The sequence below is a fragment of the Mesocricetus auratus genome, unplaced genomic scaffold (assembly GCF_017639785.1).
Source record: "Mesocricetus auratus isolate SY011 unplaced genomic scaffold, BCM_Maur_2.0 Super-Scaffold_100008, whole genome shotgun sequence".
Taxonomy (NCBI): domain Eukaryota; kingdom Metazoa; phylum Chordata; class Mammalia; order Rodentia; family Cricetidae; genus Mesocricetus; species Mesocricetus auratus.
The window spans coordinates 53,113,565-53,135,345 of NW_024429192.1; the positions used below are offsets into that span (position 1 = coordinate 53,113,565).

Below are 21,781 nucleotides of genomic sequence, written 5' to 3' on the forward strand. Positions count from 1 at the left end.
TCGTAAGTGGAAGGAAGCGGCAGTAATCGAGATGGTGAAGCCAATAAAGGTGATTGTTGAACATACCTTGAGAAAAAAAAATCTCCACAGGATGACCTCTGCCAGAGATAGCCCAGTGCAGGAGGCATTTGAGGTTAAGGTGGGCTTCCTGGGTCCCTTAGCCTTCAATACAGGAGACCTGAGAAGATGGCCCCTTTCACTTGCTTCCGGGACATGGTGCCAGCTGTGCAGTTGACACTAAGAAGGCATGCTCTGACATTGCAGAAAACTGCCTCTGAGAGCCTTCTCTGCCCCCAGGCATGTCCGCTGGGCCTCACATCACTAGGACTAATGGAAGGCAGAGTGATGCTGCCCGCCTTGAGAGCTGCCAGGAGGTGAGGTAATGTCCCTAATAGTAGCCATATTTAGTGGATGAAAATGTAGTCACTGGTGTCTGCTTTTCAGATTAAAAACTTGCCCTGCTACTTGGTGTGGTCTTGGGAAAGTTATTTAACCCGATTCTGCCTTGATTTCCACATATGCAGAGTGAGACAGTAGCATCACCTGCCTTGTGGATTGTATGTTTGTAAGAACAAATATCTGGCATATGACAAGCACTCCAAAGAAGAGTAGCAATGTGAAGCAATGCTCTCTAAATGTTAGTGACATCTCTAATGCATCTTGTGTCTTCTTTCTGCCAGAATGCGATGAAATGGGAAATACAGGGAGATCCCTGAAAGTACCACTTCAAACCAGTTTCATCCACCACATGGGAAACGCTTTCATTCTATCTAAGGGACCCACAAGTCTTTGTTTCCTGAAGTGTCTCTTGGTTCTGCCTTGCAGTACTGCAGCCCCAAAGACAAGCCTGCAAGACTCACGATTTTCAGCTTGAGAACAAGCATTAGCCATAGAAGCATTTTAGCACCGAAGTTTCATTTCAAAGCTACAAATAGTTCTCTGCACAGCTGGAGCCTTGGAGTCATTTGTGGGCTCAGCGTCTTTCTATTCTGAGAAACCCCACCCCTCCCCTGTGACCTTTTGTCTGGACAAATGTAGCTCAGGTCTCCATCTGTTTGTTCTGGGAAAGCAGGAATATTGCTTTAAAAATGAAAATTGTGACTGGGGATGTGGTTCAATTTTACAGCTTTTGTCTAATATAAGCAGGGCTAGGGTTCACTTGTTAACACTGTCCTGGCTAAAAAAAAAAAAAAAAAAAAAACCAACCAGAAGAGGGTACAAAGGGCATACGGTGCCCTCTTTCTCTATAAGACTGTAGATTGTGTGGAGCAGTTTCTCTGTGGCCTCACTATCCCTGTTACTAACTTGCCTTAGACCAAGACAGGACTCCCTTTCTCTTCTGGAGTTATAGGAAGCAGACTTACTACCCACAGAGCAGGGAAACCACAAACCCAGGATGCATTTTCATCCAGTTCCCCAAGACTCAGGAATGTTGTCCTCAATATGTGTCCCACTTGCACAACAGCTCAGGGACTCAGAGAGCAGCCAGCCTTGGGTTGTATACACAAGAGACACATGATTCCGTGGGCTAAAACACTGCAGATCTCCTGCTTCTGGGAAAGAGGAGGCGGAAAGGCTGGACCGGGGCCCAGATTCATCTGGCCAGTTGTCTGCTTTTCCAGATGCTGTGTTCCCTGCGTGGCCTGCAATTGCTCTTGAGAACCACCAGCAAGAAAGGCGAACTGGGTCAGTTGGAGATGCCTCAACTGTCTCTGGCTGTCTCACTTACTGTGCCTTGTTCTGAAGTGTGAGTGTGTGCATCTGTACACATGCTCACATGTAGGACATACAGGGTATCAGGAGTGGAGACTCCAGTGTCATACCCTCAGCTCAATCTGGAGAGGAACTTGGGTGGGGGAGGGAATTAGGCTCCTGGGTGTTGTAGGATGGGTGCCTTTGGGGTTGGGCCCCAGAATTTTATGATGTGGTCTAAGCACCCTGAAAACAAGAATGAGGAGGCTCTAAGATATATTCGTGAGCTTGAAAAGTGATGCTTGAAAGGTCTGTGGGCCTAGAGAGATGGCTTAGTGGGTATAGGCACTTGTCGTCAAGTCCGATGACATGAGTTTGATCCTTGGGTCTCACAAGGTGGATGCAGAGAATTGACTCATTCAAGGGATCCTCTGATAACATACATGTGCTGTGTCATTGCACACTACATACACATTTATGCGCGCACGCGCGCACGCGCACACACACACACACACGCATGGTGTATGTAATAAGTTAGAACTGAATTGTTCTAAAAGGCAGGGATGGGAGTTGAGACTGAATTCTCCAGACGACTTATAAGAAAATGGGGACCATGTGGTCTTCTATGCGCATTGGGAACTGGAAGTAGGGGACAACCATGGGTAGAGACTCATTCTTCACCCTACATTTCCATACATTGCAAATTTAAACTTTTATTTATTTGTTTATTTATTTATTTATTTATTGTGTGCGTATGTGTAGCAGAAGTCCACATCTTCTGATTTCCACTAGCTCTATCTATTAAGACAGGGTCTCTCACTGAACCAGGTACTCACCAATTGACTAGGCTGCCCCAGAGATGTTTCCAGGGCAGAGCCTGTGTTCTGGGCCCCACCTGCCTTGCTCTAAAACCCTGCTCTGCATCACTCTATACACGTTTCTCAACGCTCCCTGACAGGGCTGTAAAGCACACTTGTCAATAGCACTCACCTCATAGAGCTACAGTTCAGGAAGGACGAATCTTGCCTGTTGTCAGGTCTCTTTCACAGGTGTGTGTGTACATGGGAGTCTCTTTCACAGATGTGTGTGTGCATGGGAGTCACTTTCACAGGTGTGTGTGTGCATGGGAGTCACTTTCACAGGTGTGTGTACATGGGAGTCACTTTCACAGGTGTGTGTGTACGTGGGAGTCACCTTCACAGGTGTGTGTGTACATGGGAGTCACCTTCACAGGTGTGTGTGTACATGGGAGTCACTTTCACAGGTGTGTGTGTACATGGGAGTCACTTTCACAGGCGTGTGTATACATGGGAGTCAGAAGACAGACTGCAGGATATAGGTTCCAGGAGTCTAACTCAGGTCAGGCTTGAGGCCGAGCGCCTGTTCTCACTATCCCCCTGGCCCATTCTAACCACTTACTTTCTGTTTCCTATCTCCTTATGTAAACTGTTTGCTCCTCTGCCTTGTGACGGTGTACTTCCATTGCAGGAGTGCTGGCCTGTCATGAGCCCTGCCCTGCCCTGCCCTAGTCTGCAAAGAAATCACTCCCTGTGGTCTCCACTACCCCTTGAAGCAAGGGTGCCCCACAATTGGACAGATTTCCTGGCACTTCCACCAACAGAGTCCCCATGTCACCCTCCTTTCCTGCTGTGGCTTCTTTACCTGTGAACTCGGGCAGCAGGATGTCTTTTCAGAGGTTGGACTTTACATTCTAACTCTAACCCTGTGGAAGGCAGCACTCGGTACAGCCGCATTTTGCATTTTCTTTCCTTTCACCCTGTCTGGTAGATGCACATGTACATGTGTCGTTACATGTGCATGTGCGTGTGTCCTTAGATGTGCATGTGTCCTTAGATGTGCATGTATGTGTGTTGTTAGATGTGCATGTACTTGTGTTGTTAGATGTGCATGTATGTGTGTTGTTAGATGTGCATGTACATGTGTTGTTAGAAGTACATGCACGTGTGTTGTTAGATGTGCATGTGTTGTTTGATGTGCATGTGCATGTGTTGTTAGATGTGCATGTACATGTGTTGTTAGAAGTACATGCACGTGTGTTGTTAGATGTGCATGTGTTGCTAGAAGTACATGTGCATGTGTTGTTAGATGTGCATGTGTTGTTAGATGTGCATGTATGTGTGTTGCTAGAAGTACATGTATTTGTGTTGTTAGATATGCACGTGTGTGTTGTTAGATGTGCATGTACTTGTGTTGTTGGCTGAACGCAGGCTGAGGCCTTGGGGATCTAAAAGTGAAAGAGGTTTCCAGCTTCCAACTGTCCAGTCTTCCCAGGGTCAAACATGTCCACAGAAATTCCATTACAGTGAGAGTTTTGTAACCACGGGGAGATGAAAGGCTGCCCTGGTCATCACTGACATTTCATAATGGGAAATGGGAGAGGCGTGGAGTGTCATTTCCTGATCTTGTTTGGCACAGAGAGGAAGAACAGTGTGTTTCAATGCCCCTGGTTTTAAAAAAAAGTATGGGAAGGGTGTCCATTTTCATTGAGAAGAAGAAACTGAAAACTCTAGAGGTTAGACAATTAGAAAGAGTTGTCTAGTTATCTATTTATTTATTTTATTGGCCATGGAGCCTGATTACTAAGTCCCAAGTGGGTGTTGCATGTTGGGTGGGAGGCTGGACTCTGTGATAGTTAGGACTCTCCCTCAGACTGGCTCCAAGACTCCAGCCCAGCAATGCCTCCTGGTCTCTGGCAGAGATGCTTCTGGTGGTGGGGACTGCTTTTCTGGCTCAGCTTTGGAAGCTCAGGTAAGACAAGGTATGGGGCCTTGGGTGGAATCTTATTTCTTAAACTGCTGTCTTGTACAGCACTGACCTTGGAAGGTCCCCTAAAAGTCCTTTATCTCTCCAGGGGTGATTTTAAAAGAAGGGGGAAAAAACCCTACTATCATAATGGGAATGGTGGTAAGATCAGTGCCTTCTCAGGTTACCAAAACTGAACTTCCCCTGATCTCCTGACTCATGTTTCTAAAACCCGAATTAGAGCTCTTTTCACCTTGTACAAGCTAAGGTGATTGTAAGCTTTGGTTTACTCTCAAATACGTATTTTCATCTTACAAATAGCCACTGTTTCAAGATGTAAACTTGCCAAATGAACCTTGGAAAACTTTAAGAACAATTTTGTCATTGAGGTTGTTAGATGTTCGAATCCTACCAACCCAGCTCAGGTCAGTCATGTTTGTTGGTGAGATCATGACAGGTAGTCCCTGCTGACCACAGGTGCCTGGTGAAGTAACTTCCTTCAGATGCCATCTGCATCATGTCTTTAATATAGTAAACACACACACACACACTCACTCATGCACACTCATGCACACATGTACTCACTCATGCACACACACACACACACACACACACACACACACACACACACACAGAGGAGCAATACTCTCAGAAGGGTCCCCTCCCTCCACCTCCCAACAACAGACTGCTTTTCTGTCCTCCCTTACGAGGTTTCTCATGCCTCAGCTTCTAAACTTGCACCTGAAGTTGCCCAGACTTTGGGGCTGTTTGTTTCTAGCCTTCAGCTCTTGCAAGGGGTCTTTCCCACCCCCTTGATCCCTCACAGTCATCCGCTGCCCTGCTTAGCACCCCTTCCCTGCTCCAAGTCCAACTCTAGTCTCTCCTTGCAGCCTGGGTGCATTTTTAAGGTGCTGCTTGGGTTTTTCTCCCTCATTTGTTTTTTCCTACAAGGGGAGGGTTTGGGGCTCCAGTCTCTTGCATATACTTAGCCCAGAGCTCTGTATACAGGGCATGCTCAGTGAGTGGTACCGCATTGCTACCCACTGAACAGCAAGGCAATGAACAGAGGGAGCGGGCCCTGAGTCTGCAGACAAGGCTTTCGATTTCCCGGCTACTTCTCTTCCTTTCCACCTTAATTAAGTTACTGCTGTCGGCAATAGCAGTGTTAATTGGATTAATGTTTCGTGTTTTTAAAGATCCAGTGGGTTGGTGGCTAGGCGGAAATAGAAAAGGAAAAAGAGCATAGTTGTTTTAAGGCCACCCACAGGAAGAAGAGGAGAGGAAAAGGGGATTAAAGGAGACACAGAGGTCCAGGCAAAGGAAAGGAAGAGAGAGGTACCAACATGCCTGTTGACCAAGGTGATCGATCCCTCTGTCACCCACCTTGCTGTCTTGGCTGGGCACCTGAACAATTCGTCATGGCTACCCAGGTCATGGCCTCAGGTGTTTTCTTTCTTTAAATGTTTTTATTAGTTACATGAATTAATTGTGTATGTGTATGTGTGTGCACACATGTGTGCTGTACATCACAGTGATCATGTGGAAGTCAGAGGACAACTTGGACATCAGTGGACCTTGGTTCTCTTCCCCAACCATGTGGATGCCACAGATCTGGTGCAAGTCATCAGGCTGGGTGACAAGCAACCTTCAGCACTGAGCCATCATGGTCCCTGAGAGTTTTCTGAAGTCACCCTAACCTGAATCATTTAGCATTCCTGGTGTTCTCTCAGCAGCTCATTCCCTAGCCACAGGCCTCATGATCCAGCTTCCCATTAGGTTTCATGCTTATTTTCACTTTTCCAGAAACACATTTGAGGGTTTTTTTAGAGCAGCTGTGGCTGGTATCTTATCCATGAATCCCAGCCTGGAGTTTCAGTTGCTTAGGAGGAAGCAGCTGGGTGTGGGCCTCATTTCCATTTCCTGACATTTATGTGGGCTGGCTAAATGATCCTAGCCCTGAAAGAGCACTTCACCCTCCACCCCCAAAAGGGTCCCACATTAGTTACTGCTGACAAAGTGACCCACAGACCAGTTAAGAGCACAGCTGTGTTCTCTGGGGAAGTTAGAGGCTTGGTTAGGGTACCAGAAAACTCAGGGCCTATCAGCGTTGAGCTGGGGCAGAGGCAGCTAACGAGAAGCAGTCAGTATGGCTTATGATACTCACCCCTCAACAGCCAGGTGATTTCATCTTTTGCTTGCCTGGCAGGAGCCCACCTTCCATTTAGCTATGGTGGGAATCTTCTCCAATTCTGCAGAATCATCAGAGCAATGTGATAAAGGGAGCCCACCACTTGGAACACGGGAGTCTCCTGCAAGCTCCACACTTGGACAGCCAATATTTAAGTCTACATCTCCCTTTCCATTGCTTACAAATCCCTTGCCAGCTGGTATGTCACAAAATGAAGACAACCAAATAAAACAAAAGCCCTGATTTTTAAGATGTAAAATGTAATAGGGTATGAAATTCTGTTCTAATTATAAAAACATAGATCTAAAGATATAGTGTGATCCTGTAACAAACATTTTTGTGTGTAAAATATTCTTATTTATGTAAAATATATATTTATGTGTGTGAAATCCTTCCTGTGGATATGGCTCATGGTAGAGCTCTCGCCTAGCATGTGTGAGATCCTTGGTTTAATCCAGGTCAAATTAATTATTTATTCACCTTAACCCAAAAGCAAGATTTGGTGGTCTTGGGAAAATGGCCCTTTCCTATCATCTAAACAGACAGGATGCTTTTGTGTGTAGGGAGGGCATCCAGGATGACGATATAAGATTTCTGTTTTTGGTTTTGTCAGCTCTCAAACCCTCACTCCACATGCTGCCCTAGTTTGTCCAGCCTCATCCAAGTCCTTGATTCCCACGGCTGAGGCCCTGGACCTCCATCGGCTGTCCTTTCCTTGACCTGTACTCCAGTCCCCCCTAATCTGCCTAGCTCTCGTCTTCTCTTGGGCAAGTGTCTTTCAGCATCAGGCTCCCATTCTCTCACTGCCAGTCTTTATTCTGGGTCCACATTAATGCAGCGTCACGTGACTGCTGACTTGGCCATTTCCCACCAGAGTGTGATCTCAACGAGGGCAAAGTATGCCTTCCTTTTCACATCATTTCCTCCTGGCGTAGCTGGACAAACAGCAAGGTTCCCAGAGCCTTCTTGAGATCCACTAACCCTGAGAACTAGCTGGTGGTGAGCTTTGGATGGAATGCGTCTACCAATTGGAACTGAGTGCAACTCCTTATTTTGGCTAGGGAGAAGCTCAGGGGACTTTAGGGGAAATGACTGGAATAGCCATGAAGCACATTTCTGACCAGAGACACTCCACTAACCAAAGTCGAGGGGAATGAAGGGGGTGAACTATGCAAAAGAGGGTGATTGGAACACGCTTGGCAGTAGCTTTTACTCTGTGTGCCTGACCAAGAAGCTCTGTGTGAACATGAGGATGAAAGAGATACTGTGTCCTCCCCCAAGCCAAGGAGTCATCCTCGTTACCTGTCAAATCTGTCATCTGTGAGTTTTCCAAGTTCCCTTTGACAAGGCTTAGAACTCTGTTTTCTCAAGAGTGAAGGTGACCAGCACAATACTATCACATAGCCTTGGAGGAATCCTGTGGACAGAGAATGGACCTGGGTATAAACACATCCCCATCCCTCTGATTGAGAGGCTGACACTGTCTCTGGCTGGATGGTTGGATGGTTCACTCTGCCTTCATAAAGCCCTTGGTGTGCCGGGAACTCCCGGGTCTGCTTAAAAGGGAAATTTTGGCCCCCAAAGCCTGACAGCACTGTCGGAGTTAATTATCCCATAGAAAAACTAGCCCAGAACCAGAGAACTTAGAGATCCAGTTCTCCATTCACAGGGAATTTGGCTCAATTACCTGGAACATTCCTTACCACTGTCCATTTCTTTTTACAGAAGACAATCCTGGAATGGCTTTTACTTTCCTCTCATCAACCACTTCTCTTTTCCCTGAAGAGTCTTGTGTTCTGAGTTGCTTGACATATTCTCTGAGGCCTAGTGCTTTTAAGTTTGAAGACTAGATTTTCCCCCCTTTGGTTAAATTCTAGGTATTTTCCATCACAAAGCCAATACCAAACGAATACATAAATATATGCAATCTATTCCTGCTCATATTTAGTTTTTCTCTGAAGGTAGAAAAATGATAACAAAATGTATACAGAAGTTACCTCTGGGGAGAGGGTGTATGGAGAGAAAGGTTTACGATTTTTAATTTTATTTTTGAGGGATACACATGGATTTTCTATATTGATAGATCATATACCACCTCCAGCACCCCCTTTGCACTGTTTTGAGTCATTAACTTTTTAGGTAATAGGAGGATCTGGAGGAATGGCTCAGGGGTACAAGTACTTGCTGCTGTGGCAAGGGACCAGGTTTGAGTTCTCAGCACCTACATGGTGGCTCACAACTGCCTATAGCACCAGTTCCAGGGTATCTAACAACCTTTTTTTAGATTCGTTGGGCTCCAGACATGTGTGTAAGAAATACATGTAAGTACTCCCACATACACATAAAATAAAAGCAAATGAATCTTTTAAAAAAGGGATAGAGACTCAGGACAGAAAGTTAGAGAATACATAAAATTTTATAAAATGACAATTAAGTAGTTGGGAAAATACTGCCTATAGCCAACCAACCACACAGACACAAGTATTTAACCTTTCTGATTTTTCTGACGCTTCTTTCTGTTTACTTTTTGCTCTTTTAAATGTGAATGTAAGAAAATTATAAAATAAGAAGGATATAAGAATATTCATTTAAAAACATGACAGTCTTTTACCAACTTTCTAACCACCAAAACAAATGAAAAAAATGTGAACTTCTTTTATTATTTCAGCTCCTTTTTGATTTTATATTACATTACATTAAATGACAACAAACACAGGATTTCTTCATTTCTCTCCACTGAAGTACAACTGGATCATCTCCAGACTTCTTTTTCTATCATATACATTGCTGCAATGCCAAATGTTTAAGACCTGATTTCTGAAAATGGAACCACCAAGTCCCAATTCAGTGCCTCTGTCTTTACCATCAAGTTATTCACCAAAGTAGCTGATTCATGTTATAGCCCCACCTGCAATATGTCAAACCTCATTTCTTTTCTCACTAATATTCTGGATTATTGCATTATTTAGTTATTGCCAAATTGATGCCTATTGTAGATTTCTTTGATTCGTGCACATCACTCTGAGAATTTTTGATTTGAGAAACCAAACTTTTTTAGTTCTAATAATTACCTTTATAAATATTTTTTCTCTCATTGCCTTACTGAGATTTTTTATTTTGTGTTTTGAGGCAGGGTCTCATTATGAGCTCTGGTTGGCATGGAAGTTGCTATGTATGTAAACCAGGCTAGCCTTGAACTTGCTATGTGTGTAGACCAGGTTAGCCTTCAACTTGCTTTGATCCTCCTGCTTTTGCCTCCTAAACCGTGTGCGATCACTGGGTGCCATCTCCTTCCTTTAAAGAACCATAACTAGGTAAGGATTAGAGCCTCTTCCTTTAGCTTTGTGTTCATTTTATGATGGTGTTACATGTTGAACCCAGGGTTTCACATATTCCAGGAAGCATTCCCCACTGAGGTACAGCCTTAAGTGCGCACGTGTGTGTGTGTGTGTGTGTGTGTGTGTTGTGTGTGAGAGAGAGAGAGTGTGTGTGTATGTGAGAAAGAGAGAGAGAGTGTGTGTGTGTTCGTTGGCACAAGGAGGTAAGCACAGACTTTCCACATGCTAAGCACACATTTTACCTACAAACTACACACATAGCATTTTAAAAGTTTCTAATACTTCTGTGCTAGATATGCAACATTGATTCCTTTTTTATTTCCATGATTGCCTTTTACATTTTCAAATGAGACAAACTTAAACAAATTCTTGCTAGAGACTTTAAAATAAATATACTGCTAATACAAAGGGCAAAAAAATGAAGATAGAAATGTTACAAAATAAAAATAGGCGCAATGACAAGAAAGGATATAGAAAAAAAACCTAATTGGGAAATTGAAACTGCAAATACTAAGGATAAAAAAATGAAGACAGAAAATGCAACAAAATAAAAATAGGTACAATGATAAGAATGTGTATAGAAAAAATCTAATTGGAAATTGAAATGGAAAAAAGAACAAAGATCACATCTTGGCCAGATAGAGGTTAGTCCAAAGAATAAAGGGATTGGATTCTTATTGTTGTTACTGTATCTGTGATGTGTGGGGGGTTTTGTGTGTGGAGACCAGAGCACACTCCATGGAACCGGCCCTCTTGTTCTACTTTTGACTTTAGATTCAGAAATTGAACTCAGATCACCAGACTTGTGCAGCAAGTGCCTTTACCTGCTAAGTCATCTGACCAGCCCTAAAGAGACTGATATTTTAAACATTAGACAATGTAGTAATATAATTCACACACAAGCAAACTAAAAGAAAAAATACTCAAATCTCAAAAAATGGAAAAGCCCAAACAATAAATAATGCACTTGGTGGAGAATGCCTGCCAGACTCTGGCAGCCAGGACTGTCTTTGTCTCTTTCTTTCATCTGTCCCTGATGTTTGGTTTAAGAAATGGCTGACTGGGTGGGGAGCATTGAAGCATGGGTCACTGAGCCATGTCTTATACTTTTAAGAGAATGCCAGTTTTTAAGAATTAAAAAAAATGCTGGGCATTGGTGGTGCACGCCTTTAATCCCAGCACTCAGGAGGCAGAGGCAGGCGGATCTCTGTTGAGTTCGAGGCCAGCCTGGTCTACAGAGTGAGTTCCAGGACAGCCTCCAAAACAATACAGAGAAACTCTGTCTTGAAAAAACAAAAGAAAAAAAAAGAATTAAAAAAATTTGCGTGTGCGTATAGGTGTGGGGGTTTATGCACATGAGCTCAGGTGCCCAAAGAGGCCAGGAGAGGGCACCAGATTTTGTGGAGCTGGAAGTACAGGTGTTGGGAATCATCCACATTGGGTGCTGGGAACCAAAAGTCAGATTCTCTGGAAAGGCAATAAATGTGCTTAACTTCAGAGCTATCTCTCCAGTCCATGATCAACAGTTTACCATCTTTAAATACTGGCATTTCCCCTCTCTCCCTTGTCAAATTCTATAATTTATTCCATTTTACTGTCTTGTTTCATTAGCAAGGTGGTAGCATAGATGACCTTCTATATTTTTTGGGGTGGGGGACAGGGGATCTCTGTGTAGTTTGAACTGGTTTAGAATTGAAGATTCTCCTGCATCAGCCTCCTGAGTACCAGGACTACAGACACATGCTACCATACCCACAAGAAAAGATTGGTTTTCAGTTTTAAGTGAAGCCACATCTGTTGAGATGAGCATATTCTTTTTACATTAACATTACAAATTTTACAAAAGTATGTTGCTATTAGAAACCCTTTAGTTCTTGCATTGAACCCTGGTTGGCCAAGGTGTGTGTGTGTGTGTGTGTGTGTGTGTGTGTGTGTGTGTGTGTGTGTGTGTATTTGTAGGTTTTGGGTTTTTTGTTTTGCTTTGTTTGTTCGTTTTTTTCCGGAGAGGGTCTCTCTGTGTTATTGCCCTGGCTGTCCTGGAACTCACTTTGTAGACCAGGCTGACCTTGAACTCACAGAGTCTGCCCGCCTCTGGCTCCCAAGTCTTAGATTAAAGATATGCTTCACCACTGCCAAGCAAACATAGTATATTTTTGTGCCGTTTGTTCTTGTTATCCTTGATGGATTTTGATTTGCTGATATTTTATCTAGATTTGGTAATTTGATTACTCTCACAAAATGAGTTAGTATTCTGCCTGCCTCCCATGCTTTTGTTTTTATTTTTTTTTATTTTTTTGTTCTCTGGAATAATATGTGAAATTGAGGATGTCAGGAATGGTAAAAGTCCTCTGTAAGTATGTCTGGCTTGTAGGGTTTTATGATGACTCATTTGAAAACTGCCATTTCAATTTCTTTGTACTGTAGTTTTAAAAGTACTGTTTTTGTTTTTTTTCTTTCTTGACTAAGTTTTGGTAAGTTATACTTTTCTAAGAAAGTATCCATTTTTAGAAAAATCTATAGCTTCAGTTTCTGGCTGGGTATAAATATGTTCTTTTATGTTTTGAAAAAAATCAGTTGTGTGTGCGTTGGTTTCCCTTTTCTGTTCTTGGTATTGTTTACCTGTGGCTTCCTCCTTTTTTATTACTCCATCTTATCAAAAGTACATCTAGTTTATTATTCTTTTTGGAGAACCAGATCTTGGAGTGTATTGTGTGCGGCAGGTGCTGGGCTAAGCAGCAAGTGAACAGAAAAGATAAAAAGTCCTGCCTTGCTTGAAAATCTGTTTTAGCCAGTGGTGGTGGTGCACACCTTTAATCTCAGCACTTGGGAGGCAGAGCAGGTGGGAGTTCAAGGCCAGCTTGCTTTATGGAGTGAGTTCCAGGACAGCCAGGGCTATGCAGAGAAACCCTGTCTTGAAAAAGAGAAAACAAAGGGGAAAATCCCTAAATCTATTCTAATGCAAGGAGATAACCAATAAGCAAGTCCAACAAAAAAGTGCAGAGTAGACTAGAAAGTGATGGCTTCTACACAAGAAAAACGATCAGGGTAAGAAGATTGAGGGAACTGGGAGAAAGTACAGAGGAGGAAAGAAATTGCACCTAACAGGCAGGCTTGTTGGGCCTGAGGGAATTAACCATGCACATGCCTAGCAGAACATTCCAGAAATAAAGGACAGTCAAATAATGACAGGGATTTTATTCCCCTCTTCATGGGCTTTTTTTAAAATATTAGCTTTTATATGTTTCCATTTGTCAACATTGATGACTCCTTGTTCAGTAAACATAGGACTGAATTGCACAGTCATTTGTTCAAAGTCACAGATCTGTTGCTTTAAATACTTTTGCTCCCCTGGATGTTAACAGACATCTCAATAATTGTATAAAATGCTCTGCCTCCAAGGACTGAGAAGAACCCATGCTATTCTCACTTAGGGTCATGACTGCTTAGGCAAGAGGACCTATCCTCTGCTTCTATTTAAAGAAAAAAATTTCTTACCTTCTCCTAGGTTGACTCCACACATTGAGTGCCAGTTGCAGGGATCTCTGTGACCTTCACTGGCATCTGAGAGTCAAGCCATGTGAGATAAGAAAACAGTTCAGCACAACACTACTTAGTAGCCAGTGAGTCTGACCCCAAGTGGTTTATTTTAGGCTTATTTAAACACAGCACAATCTGGGAAAACGGTTCTTGTGAAGATTAACTGAATCCCACATGAACAACCAAGCACAACAAATCTCTTTGAGAGACATAATGAGCTAAATACAGATCAGACGTGACTACTGAAACTCTGTGTAACATGTGACACTTCCCATAAAGTCACGTTCAATAGATTGACTGAAGGAGGGTTTGGTGCCAGAACACCTCTGGTCACACAGATTACACAAAGGTCACCAGGCAGGCCAGAAAGCATGTCTGCTCCAGTCTTCTGGGAGAAAAACAGGTTTGGCATTCCTTCCCTTGAGGGAACGATCCTGTGTGCCTAACATTCCAGGTTCCTTTAGTGCAGTGGTTCTCAACCTTCTCAATGCTGTAATCCTTTAATACAGTTCCTCATGTTGTGGTGACCCCCAACCATAAAATTATTTTCATTTTACTTCATAACTACAATTTTGCTACTGTTATGAATCACAATGCAAATATCTGTGTTTTCTGATGGTCTTAGGTGATCCCCGTGAAAGTGTCATTAGACCCCACCAAAGGGGTCATGACACATAAGTTGAGAACCACTGCCTTAGTGCATATCTGTGAACACAAAGGCATCTGTGCCGTCTACAGGGAAGAGCTCTCAAGAGGTTAGACAACATCCTTGAGAGCCCCATAGTCCATTCCAAGGACACCAGTTTCTATTCAGAATGAAATATTGAAGGCTTTTGCATAGAGGAGCTGTGCTACGATTAGACCAAATGGATCCACAGTGTAGGCAGGAAAAGCAGTGACTAGCTATGTCAGTAATTTTGAGAAATGGCCATGGCTCGGCCCAAAGTAGTAACTAGGTAGGTAGGGACTGTTGAATTCTGAAAATGCAATTCTGATTATAAAGCTAACAGGATTTTTTTTACCATCCATATGTGTGGAATTAAATGAGTCCAAGATGTTTGTCCTCAGAAGCGGCAGTGACTGAGTTGCTGAACGTGTTGCTCATGCATTCTATTTCTTTAATTTCAGCCGTGACCTTCCTGTTTCTTTTACTACATCTGGGGAAACTGGTAGTATTTTTTTTCCTTAAAGGATTGACTTACCTAAGCAAGCTTTGAACTCAGAGAGGTCTGCTTGCCTCTGCCTCCCAAATGCTAGGATTAAAGATGTGAACCACCACGATTGCCTTAAATAGAAGTTTTAAAAGATGAACAGTGTGAGGAAGCTATTTGATAGGTTAAAGTGGGCTTAAAGCCCCTAGTCAGATGCAGAAGGTTGCTTCTGGTTGGTCAGACCTGAGTTTTGTTTCCAGCTCCCCACTTGATGCACTGAGTTTCTACTTGCTAACTTGGGAACTCAAGTTGCCTTGGTATAATGGACTCCCAGTATGTCATGCTGACACTGCAAGTGCTGCATTAGCCACTACATACAGATTTTAACATGTATTTGTTTCACCACCATTCAGTTTTTTGTATTTTTCCCTTTCCATTGTGATTATTCTTTAATGGGCACATTGCTTAAGAGTGTTTTTATATTTCCCATATATTTTAAAATACATTGTGTCATTGGTCTCTAATTTTGATATTTATTTAGATAGCATTTCTGAGTGATCTTTGGGGATTTCAGGGGCTGGCTGTATTAATCAGTTTTTTTTATTTCTACAACAAAATACCTGATGCAGCTAACTTTAAAAGAAGTAAGTGTTATTTAGCTCAAGTTTATTTAGTTTTGGAAGTGAAAGTTCAAGATCAAGCAGCCCCACTGGGCTGGCCTCTTCTTTGAATGGAATGCTATGATGGAAGCATATATAGGAGGAAAATGTCATATATCAGGTCAGGCATCTGAAGAGTTAAATAAAGAGTCTGAGGTCCTACCACCTCCTTTAAGGCATATGTACAGCGAGCCAATGACCTCACTCGGCCTCACTTTATTCAGTACAGCAGATCAAACATAAGCCTTGTATAAGTGCTCCACCTACCTTCCCAGTCTTTGTGTCTTGAGACAGGGGTTAGCCCAGGCTGACCTGCAATTAGCCCAGGCTGACCTGCATTTGCTATGCAGCCCAGTCTAGCCCCAAGATTCAAATCCTTCTGTCTGCTTTCCAAGTGGCAGAATTACTGTGTGCCACACACTTGGGTAGGCTCCACTTCTTTTTTTTTTTTTTTTCCTTTTTGGTTTTACCAGACAGGGTTTCTCTGTATTGTTTTGGAGGCTGCCGGTCCAGCCCGGCCTCGAACTCACAGAGATCCGCCTGCCTCTGCCTCCCGAGTGCTGGGATTAAAGGTGTGCGCCACCACCGCCCGGTTTAGGCTCCACTTCTTAATGGGCCACTATACCTCTCAGTACTGCCAACTTGGGGACATAAAAGGTTTGTATGTGGGATAGCGGAACCACAGTTATACTCAGGCATAGTACTTACTGAGGGAACATACTACGCCTCTTTGAAAGGATTTAGTTCTTCCAGATGTGGTGACACATGTCTCTAATCCCAGTGTTAAGGAAGCTGAGGCAAGAAGCTCAGGAATTTGAGGTCACTGTGGAAGCCTGTAAGAAGATCCTGTCTTAAAAAACCGATTAGGGCTAGGGTTCTAGTTCAGTGGTAGAGGACTTACCTAACCCCTAGGGTCAATCTCCAGTGCTGCTAAAAACAAAATGGGAGGGGGTGGGAAAGGAAGTGCTCGGAAAAGAAAAGTAATTAATGCCAGAGGCCAGGAAAGGCAGGTGAAGTAGACTAGGCAGACATCATTCTCATCTGCTGTGGGTGCTCGAACCACAGACTGAGGAGGTTGCTGCACTCAGAATGGGCTTGGTCACTGGAGTGATGAGGAATTGGCTATTTGGAAGGAATTGGCTACATCAATTCCTGGTTTGTGTCTGGGATCCTGGTTTGTGGGAAAGTGCTCCCTCCTCAGCTAATCCCCTCTGAAGACACCTTAGAGTCACACCCAGAGAGTGTGCTTGCTAGGAAGTTCTAAATCCAGTCAAGTTGACAAGACTAACCTCACAGGCCACTTCCCTCAGTTCCACAGCAGCTGCTTCACGATGGTCTTTAATGTGCTCTGTTTGAGCAATATTCATACTCTTCTCTGGTGTTTCACTCCGAGACATGAAACTTGTGCACAGATTTTTCTTACAGAATTGGTGCAGCTTTTGACAAACAGGTGATTCATCATGGGGCTAGCTGACTCACAACACGCCTCAGCTCCCGTTTCTTTGTTTCTTTCTTCCTTCCAGAACATTGCCGTCCTGCTAAAAAGAGGTGGCCACACTCTGAATGCTCTTTGGCTTTGTTTCCTCCAGGGAATGTACCTCCTACTACCCAGCCAAAGTGCACTGACTTCCAGAATGCTGGCCTCCTCCGAGGCACCAACCTCAAAGTCCAGTTTCTCCTCTTCACCCCTTCGGTCCCTAGCTGTGGGCAGCTGGTGGAAGAAAGCAGTGACATCCGAAACTCTGAGTTTAATGTCAGTCTGGGAACCAAACTAATTATTCATGGATTCAGGTGAGACTAAGTAGCCAATCTTCTCCGCTAAGAAGCAAAGAGACCATCATGCCGTGGGAAGATTGTGCAGAGCATGAGGAGGCGTGGATTTACTGCCAGTCACGTGCTGCATCATTCATGTCCTTGACGCTATGTCATCTTGGCATACTTTGCACACATTATGCTTCTCATCCTTGCAAGAACACCATTAAGCCTCTACTAATCTTCCTGACCCTGGAAAAGTCATTCCGGTTTCCATATCTGGATTAAAGAGGAAGGTGTAGGAATAGTCTCCATGGTTCTTGGGCAAAAATCTGTGCTGTTATCCCCAAAGTGTGGTTGTACAGCATGATTCATCTTGGAAAATGAGGTCACAGGTTTTACGCAGCCACTTGAGGATAACAACATGGTACTTTTCGCCCATGGTTTTATTTCCTCTTTTTTTCTTCACTTTTTTCCATGATTTTATTACTGAAGAAACTTTTGTTTATGGTATTATTTCCATCACACCTATGGGTTAGCATTTCTCAGAAGCTTGACAGTTTTGCAGTTTCTGGTACTCTACTGTCCAATTCAATCACAGTCCTTCTTTCAAACATCCCCCCTCCCCAAGCCCACTGACAAGACAAAAATCAGAGGAAGTTTCTGAGAAGAAAGGGAAAAGGAGACTGCAGGGCGCAGTCACATCTCCCCTTAGTTGTCACTCTCCAGCCCAGGGAAGACTGATGGAACCCGAGCAGTTATCAGACAGTTCACTTCCATGCCCCATCTGTACTCCTGTCTCCTTCTGAGCATGCTCGCAGTGTCCCACAACAGGAGCTGGGATGTCTTTCCACACTGTTAGGAGAGCTTTCTGAAAGCTTTCCTAGCAGTATCTTTCTAGAAAAGTCTTAAACTATAGGTTCTAGACGGTCAGGGACTTGTCTTCATATCTAGGGAATCATCCAGCATACCCTTTACTCAATAAACGTGTTGTGAATGAACAGAAGGGTATATGGAGAAATGAAAGCCTCACAATGTTAAAAGCCTGTCATTTAAAACGAGAATTCATTTTTGTCTCTCTTAGGGTACTCCTTGTTACTTAGCTTTTCAGAGATGATGGATTGTAGTCTGGTTATCCTTTGCTTTATATATAATATCCACTTATGAGTCAGTATATACCATGTTTGTCTTTTTGGGTCTGGGTTACCTCATTCAGGATGTTTTTTTCTAGTCCCAACCATTTGCCTGAAAACTGCAATGTGTCATTTTTTTTAAACAATTGAGTAATACTCCATTGTGTAAATGCACCAATTTTCTTTACCCATTTTTCAGGTGAGGGGCATCTAGGTTGTTTCCAGGTTCTGCCTATTATGAATAATGTTGCTATAAACATAGTTGAGCAAATGTACTTGTGTCATAAGTGTGCAGCCTCTGTGTGTATGTCCAGGAGTGGTATTGCTGGGTCTTGAGGTAGATTGATTCCCAATTTTATGAGAAACCACCATACTGATTTCCAAAGAGAGACATACGTGGGTCACCCTGGGAAGGGGAAATAGACAAGATCAACTGAGTCAATCGGGAGTGTGGTGGGGAGTGGAGAAAGTGGAAGGGAAGTGAGAAGGGGAGGAGAGGAGGGGAAGGAAAACATGAGGGACCGGGATGCTTGGGTTCGGGAGAGGACAGAGAGAGAGAGCACGGAAAGAATACCTTGATAGAGGGAGCCATAATGGCTTACTGAGAAATTCCCAGTAATCCACAAGGATGACCCCAGCTAAGACTCTAAGCAGTAGTGGAGAGGGTGCCTGAACTGGCCTTCCCCAGTAATCAGATTGGTGACTACTTTAATTGTCTTAATAGAACCTTTATGTAGTAACTGATGGAAGCAGATGCAGAGATCCAGTTAAGCCTTGGGCAGAGCTCCCAGAGTCCAGTGGAAGAGAGGGAGGAGTGATAATACGAGCAAAGGGGGCAAGACCATTTTGGGGAAACCCACAGAAACAGCTGACCAGAGTTAGTGGAAGCTCAGACTCCAAAGTGATAGCTGGGGAACCTGCGTTGGACAAACCAAGTCCCCTGAATGTGGGTGACAGTTGGTGGCTTGGGCAGTTTATGGGGCCACTGGCAGTGGGACCAGGACTTATCTCTAGTGCATGAACTGACTTTGGAGCACATTACCTATGGAGACATAATGCTGCACATTACCTTGTGCAGCCTAGATACGGGTGGGAGTGCCTTGATCCTGCCTCAAGAGGATATGACAGACTTTGTGCCTCCCCAAGGGAGGCTGACCCTCCCTGAGGAGTGGATGGGAGGGTGGGGGGGAAAGGTCAGAGGAGTGGGAGGAGGGGGAACTGGGTTTGTATGTAAAATAAAAGAAGATTGTTTTAAAGAGTAAAATGAGAATTCAGACTACCAATTTTAACTCTAAGGTACAGAGCCATCTTTCCAATAGCACAGAGACAGAAGTGTAAGCAGTCTGCAGAGCTTTGCACAAAGGGACAGACTGAAGGTAGGTGTGACTGCAATCTGCCCGAGTTCTACATTCTTCAAGGAACAAGAGGCGCTTTCATTTTTTAAAAATATTTTCTTTATTTATTGTGTATACAGTCTTCTGCCTGCATGCCAGGGGAGGACACCAGATCTCATTCAAGGTGGTTGTAAGCCATCATGTGGTTGCCAGGAATTGAACTCAGGACCTCTGGAAGAACAATCAGTGCTCTTAACTGCTGAGCCATCTCTCCAGCCCCAAGAGGCGCTTTTAGATATTTTACATGAAGCTTCTGCACATACTGGTGACTCTGGAGTGATGTTGACCTCTACTCAAGGCACTGCGTGACTGCCTGTCCTTAGTCTTGACCTCTAGTTTGGGAACTAATTGGGGCTTCTATCAATGGCTATCAATCAATTTGGCAAGTAACATTCCTCTGCATTTTGACTCATGTCTAGGGCATTAGGAACAAAGCCTTCTTGGATTGACAAGTTTATTAGAGCTCTCCTGCAGGCAACAGATGCCAATGTGATTGCAGTGGACTGGGTTTATGGCTCTACAGGCAACTACCTCTTTGCTGTGGAGAATGTGGTCAAGTTGAGCCTGGAGATCTCCCGATTCCTCAGCAAACTTTTGGTAGGTAGAGAAAGGTTCAGGTTAGTTTTGTACAGACTATCCAGAAAGAAAAAGATTCCCCCTTGAGATCAGGAGTAGAGCCATCCAGGGACCTAGTAGATTTTCATCTTAAATCTGGAGCTGGATTCTTGGGATGTGGACAGGAGGGCACTTGAATCCCCCAAGTTCCCCAGGCTTCTGTAAAGTATACCATTGCACAACAAATAGTGAATGTCAACAGGGCAAAATTTAGTAGTTCTTCCCAAGAAATGACATGGTCAATACATACTTTGAAGTTAGGGAACTGGGGGGTGCAGAGCCCCCCCAAAATGGAACAGTGATTGATGGATGGGAGTCCTTCCCTTGTTCTGAAGAATGTGTGTAGGTGTGTGGTGCCCAAGGTCTTTGGTTTTGGGAGCCTTGGGAAAGCCACTGAAACCCAAGTAGAACCCACTGTCTACCATTGCTCATTCCAGGATCTGGGTGTGTCTGAGTCCTCAATTCACATCATTGGTGTTAGTCTGGGGGCTCATGTTGGAGGCATGGTGGGACATTTCTACAAAGGCCAGTTGGGACGGATCACAGGTAAAAAAATTTCTCTCTACTTCTCCTTTCAGCCATTAAAGACAGAGAGAGATTGCTTCAGAGACTCTTCTGAAGTGAACAGAGAGGTTGTTGAGTCCACGTCTATACGACCTAGTCATTATTGCCACTAAAATGGATCTATTGTTTGCATAAAATAGTGTCATTATAAGAGCACATGTATTTGTTTCCAAACTTCAGTGCATATACCAATAAAATGGGTTGTAATAAGTCATAATTGGGATTCAGTGTGGAAATCACACTCATACAGTGTTTACCTGCATAGACAGAGGACTTTACAATTCAGTCATCATTCTCAGTCAGTAAGGATGGGGGCTGCCTGGTAAATACCCTACCTTCTTGGTCCTTCAATTGGACAACTTTGAATCAGGTACCATAGACCCTCCAGAAAGGCCCTATGGGATGAAACCAGTTGTCACTGGTTTTGACAAATTGGTGGTAATGTTATGTTCATTTTAGGGCCAGAAAACTGCCATTGAAAGGGGACCACAACAGACCACCACAGATACCTGGGTTTCCTGGGTAAAGAGGTCCTGGGCTGCTTCTTCCAACCCTTGGTCCTGGGTGGATGGTTCTATGTCCATGGTGTGTCTGGGAGTTGAGAGGAAAAAGAATCATAATAGCAGTCTGTCTTTATAGGTCTAGATCCTGCTGGACCAGAGTACACCAGAGCCAGCCTGGAGGAACGCTTGGATGCTGGAGATGCCCTCTTTGTGGAAGCCATCCACACAGACACTGACTGTGAGCTGGGGTGATTTGTCTGGGATGAGGGAAAGCACATGGGTAGGGACAAGGACATTCCTAGTAGTATGGCCCTGGCCAGAGAGTCCCTGCTCCTGGCAGAGCTTCTGTTTAATGGTGAGGAATGTATCAGGATGATTTTGGGTTTTTTTTTTGTTTTTTTTTTTGTTTTTCGAGACAGGGTTTCTCTGTGGCTTTGGAGGCTGTCCTGGAACTCACTTTGTAGACCAGGCTGGCCTCGAACTCACAGAGAT

The 21,781-nt window shown here is 43.8% G+C and overlaps 1 protein-coding gene across 3 annotated transcripts in view; it reads left to right on the forward strand.

The window, feature by feature from the left end:
• Window positions 1-4,154: 4,154 nt before the first annotated feature.
• Window positions 4,155-21,781, forward strand: part of Pla1a (phospholipase A1 member A) — a 32,654-nt gene continuing 15,027 nt past the window's right edge. For 2 of the 3 annotated variants that reach the window (XM_040750818.1, XM_040750819.1), the window contains exons 1-5: window positions 4,155-4,461; window positions 16,918-17,119; window positions 20,027-20,204; window positions 20,660-20,768; window positions 21,426-21,527. In XM_040750818.1, the coding sequence (XP_040606752.1) occupies window positions 4,389-4,461; window positions 16,918-17,119; window positions 20,027-20,204; window positions 20,660-20,768; window positions 21,426-21,527 (664 nt within the window). In that variant the 5' untranslated portion in view covers window positions 4,155-4,388. The remainder of the gene's footprint in view (window positions 4,462-16,917; window positions 17,120-20,026; window positions 20,205-20,659; window positions 20,769-21,425; window positions 21,528-21,781) is intronic. The other variant, XM_005071496.4, reaches the window with a different exon arrangement.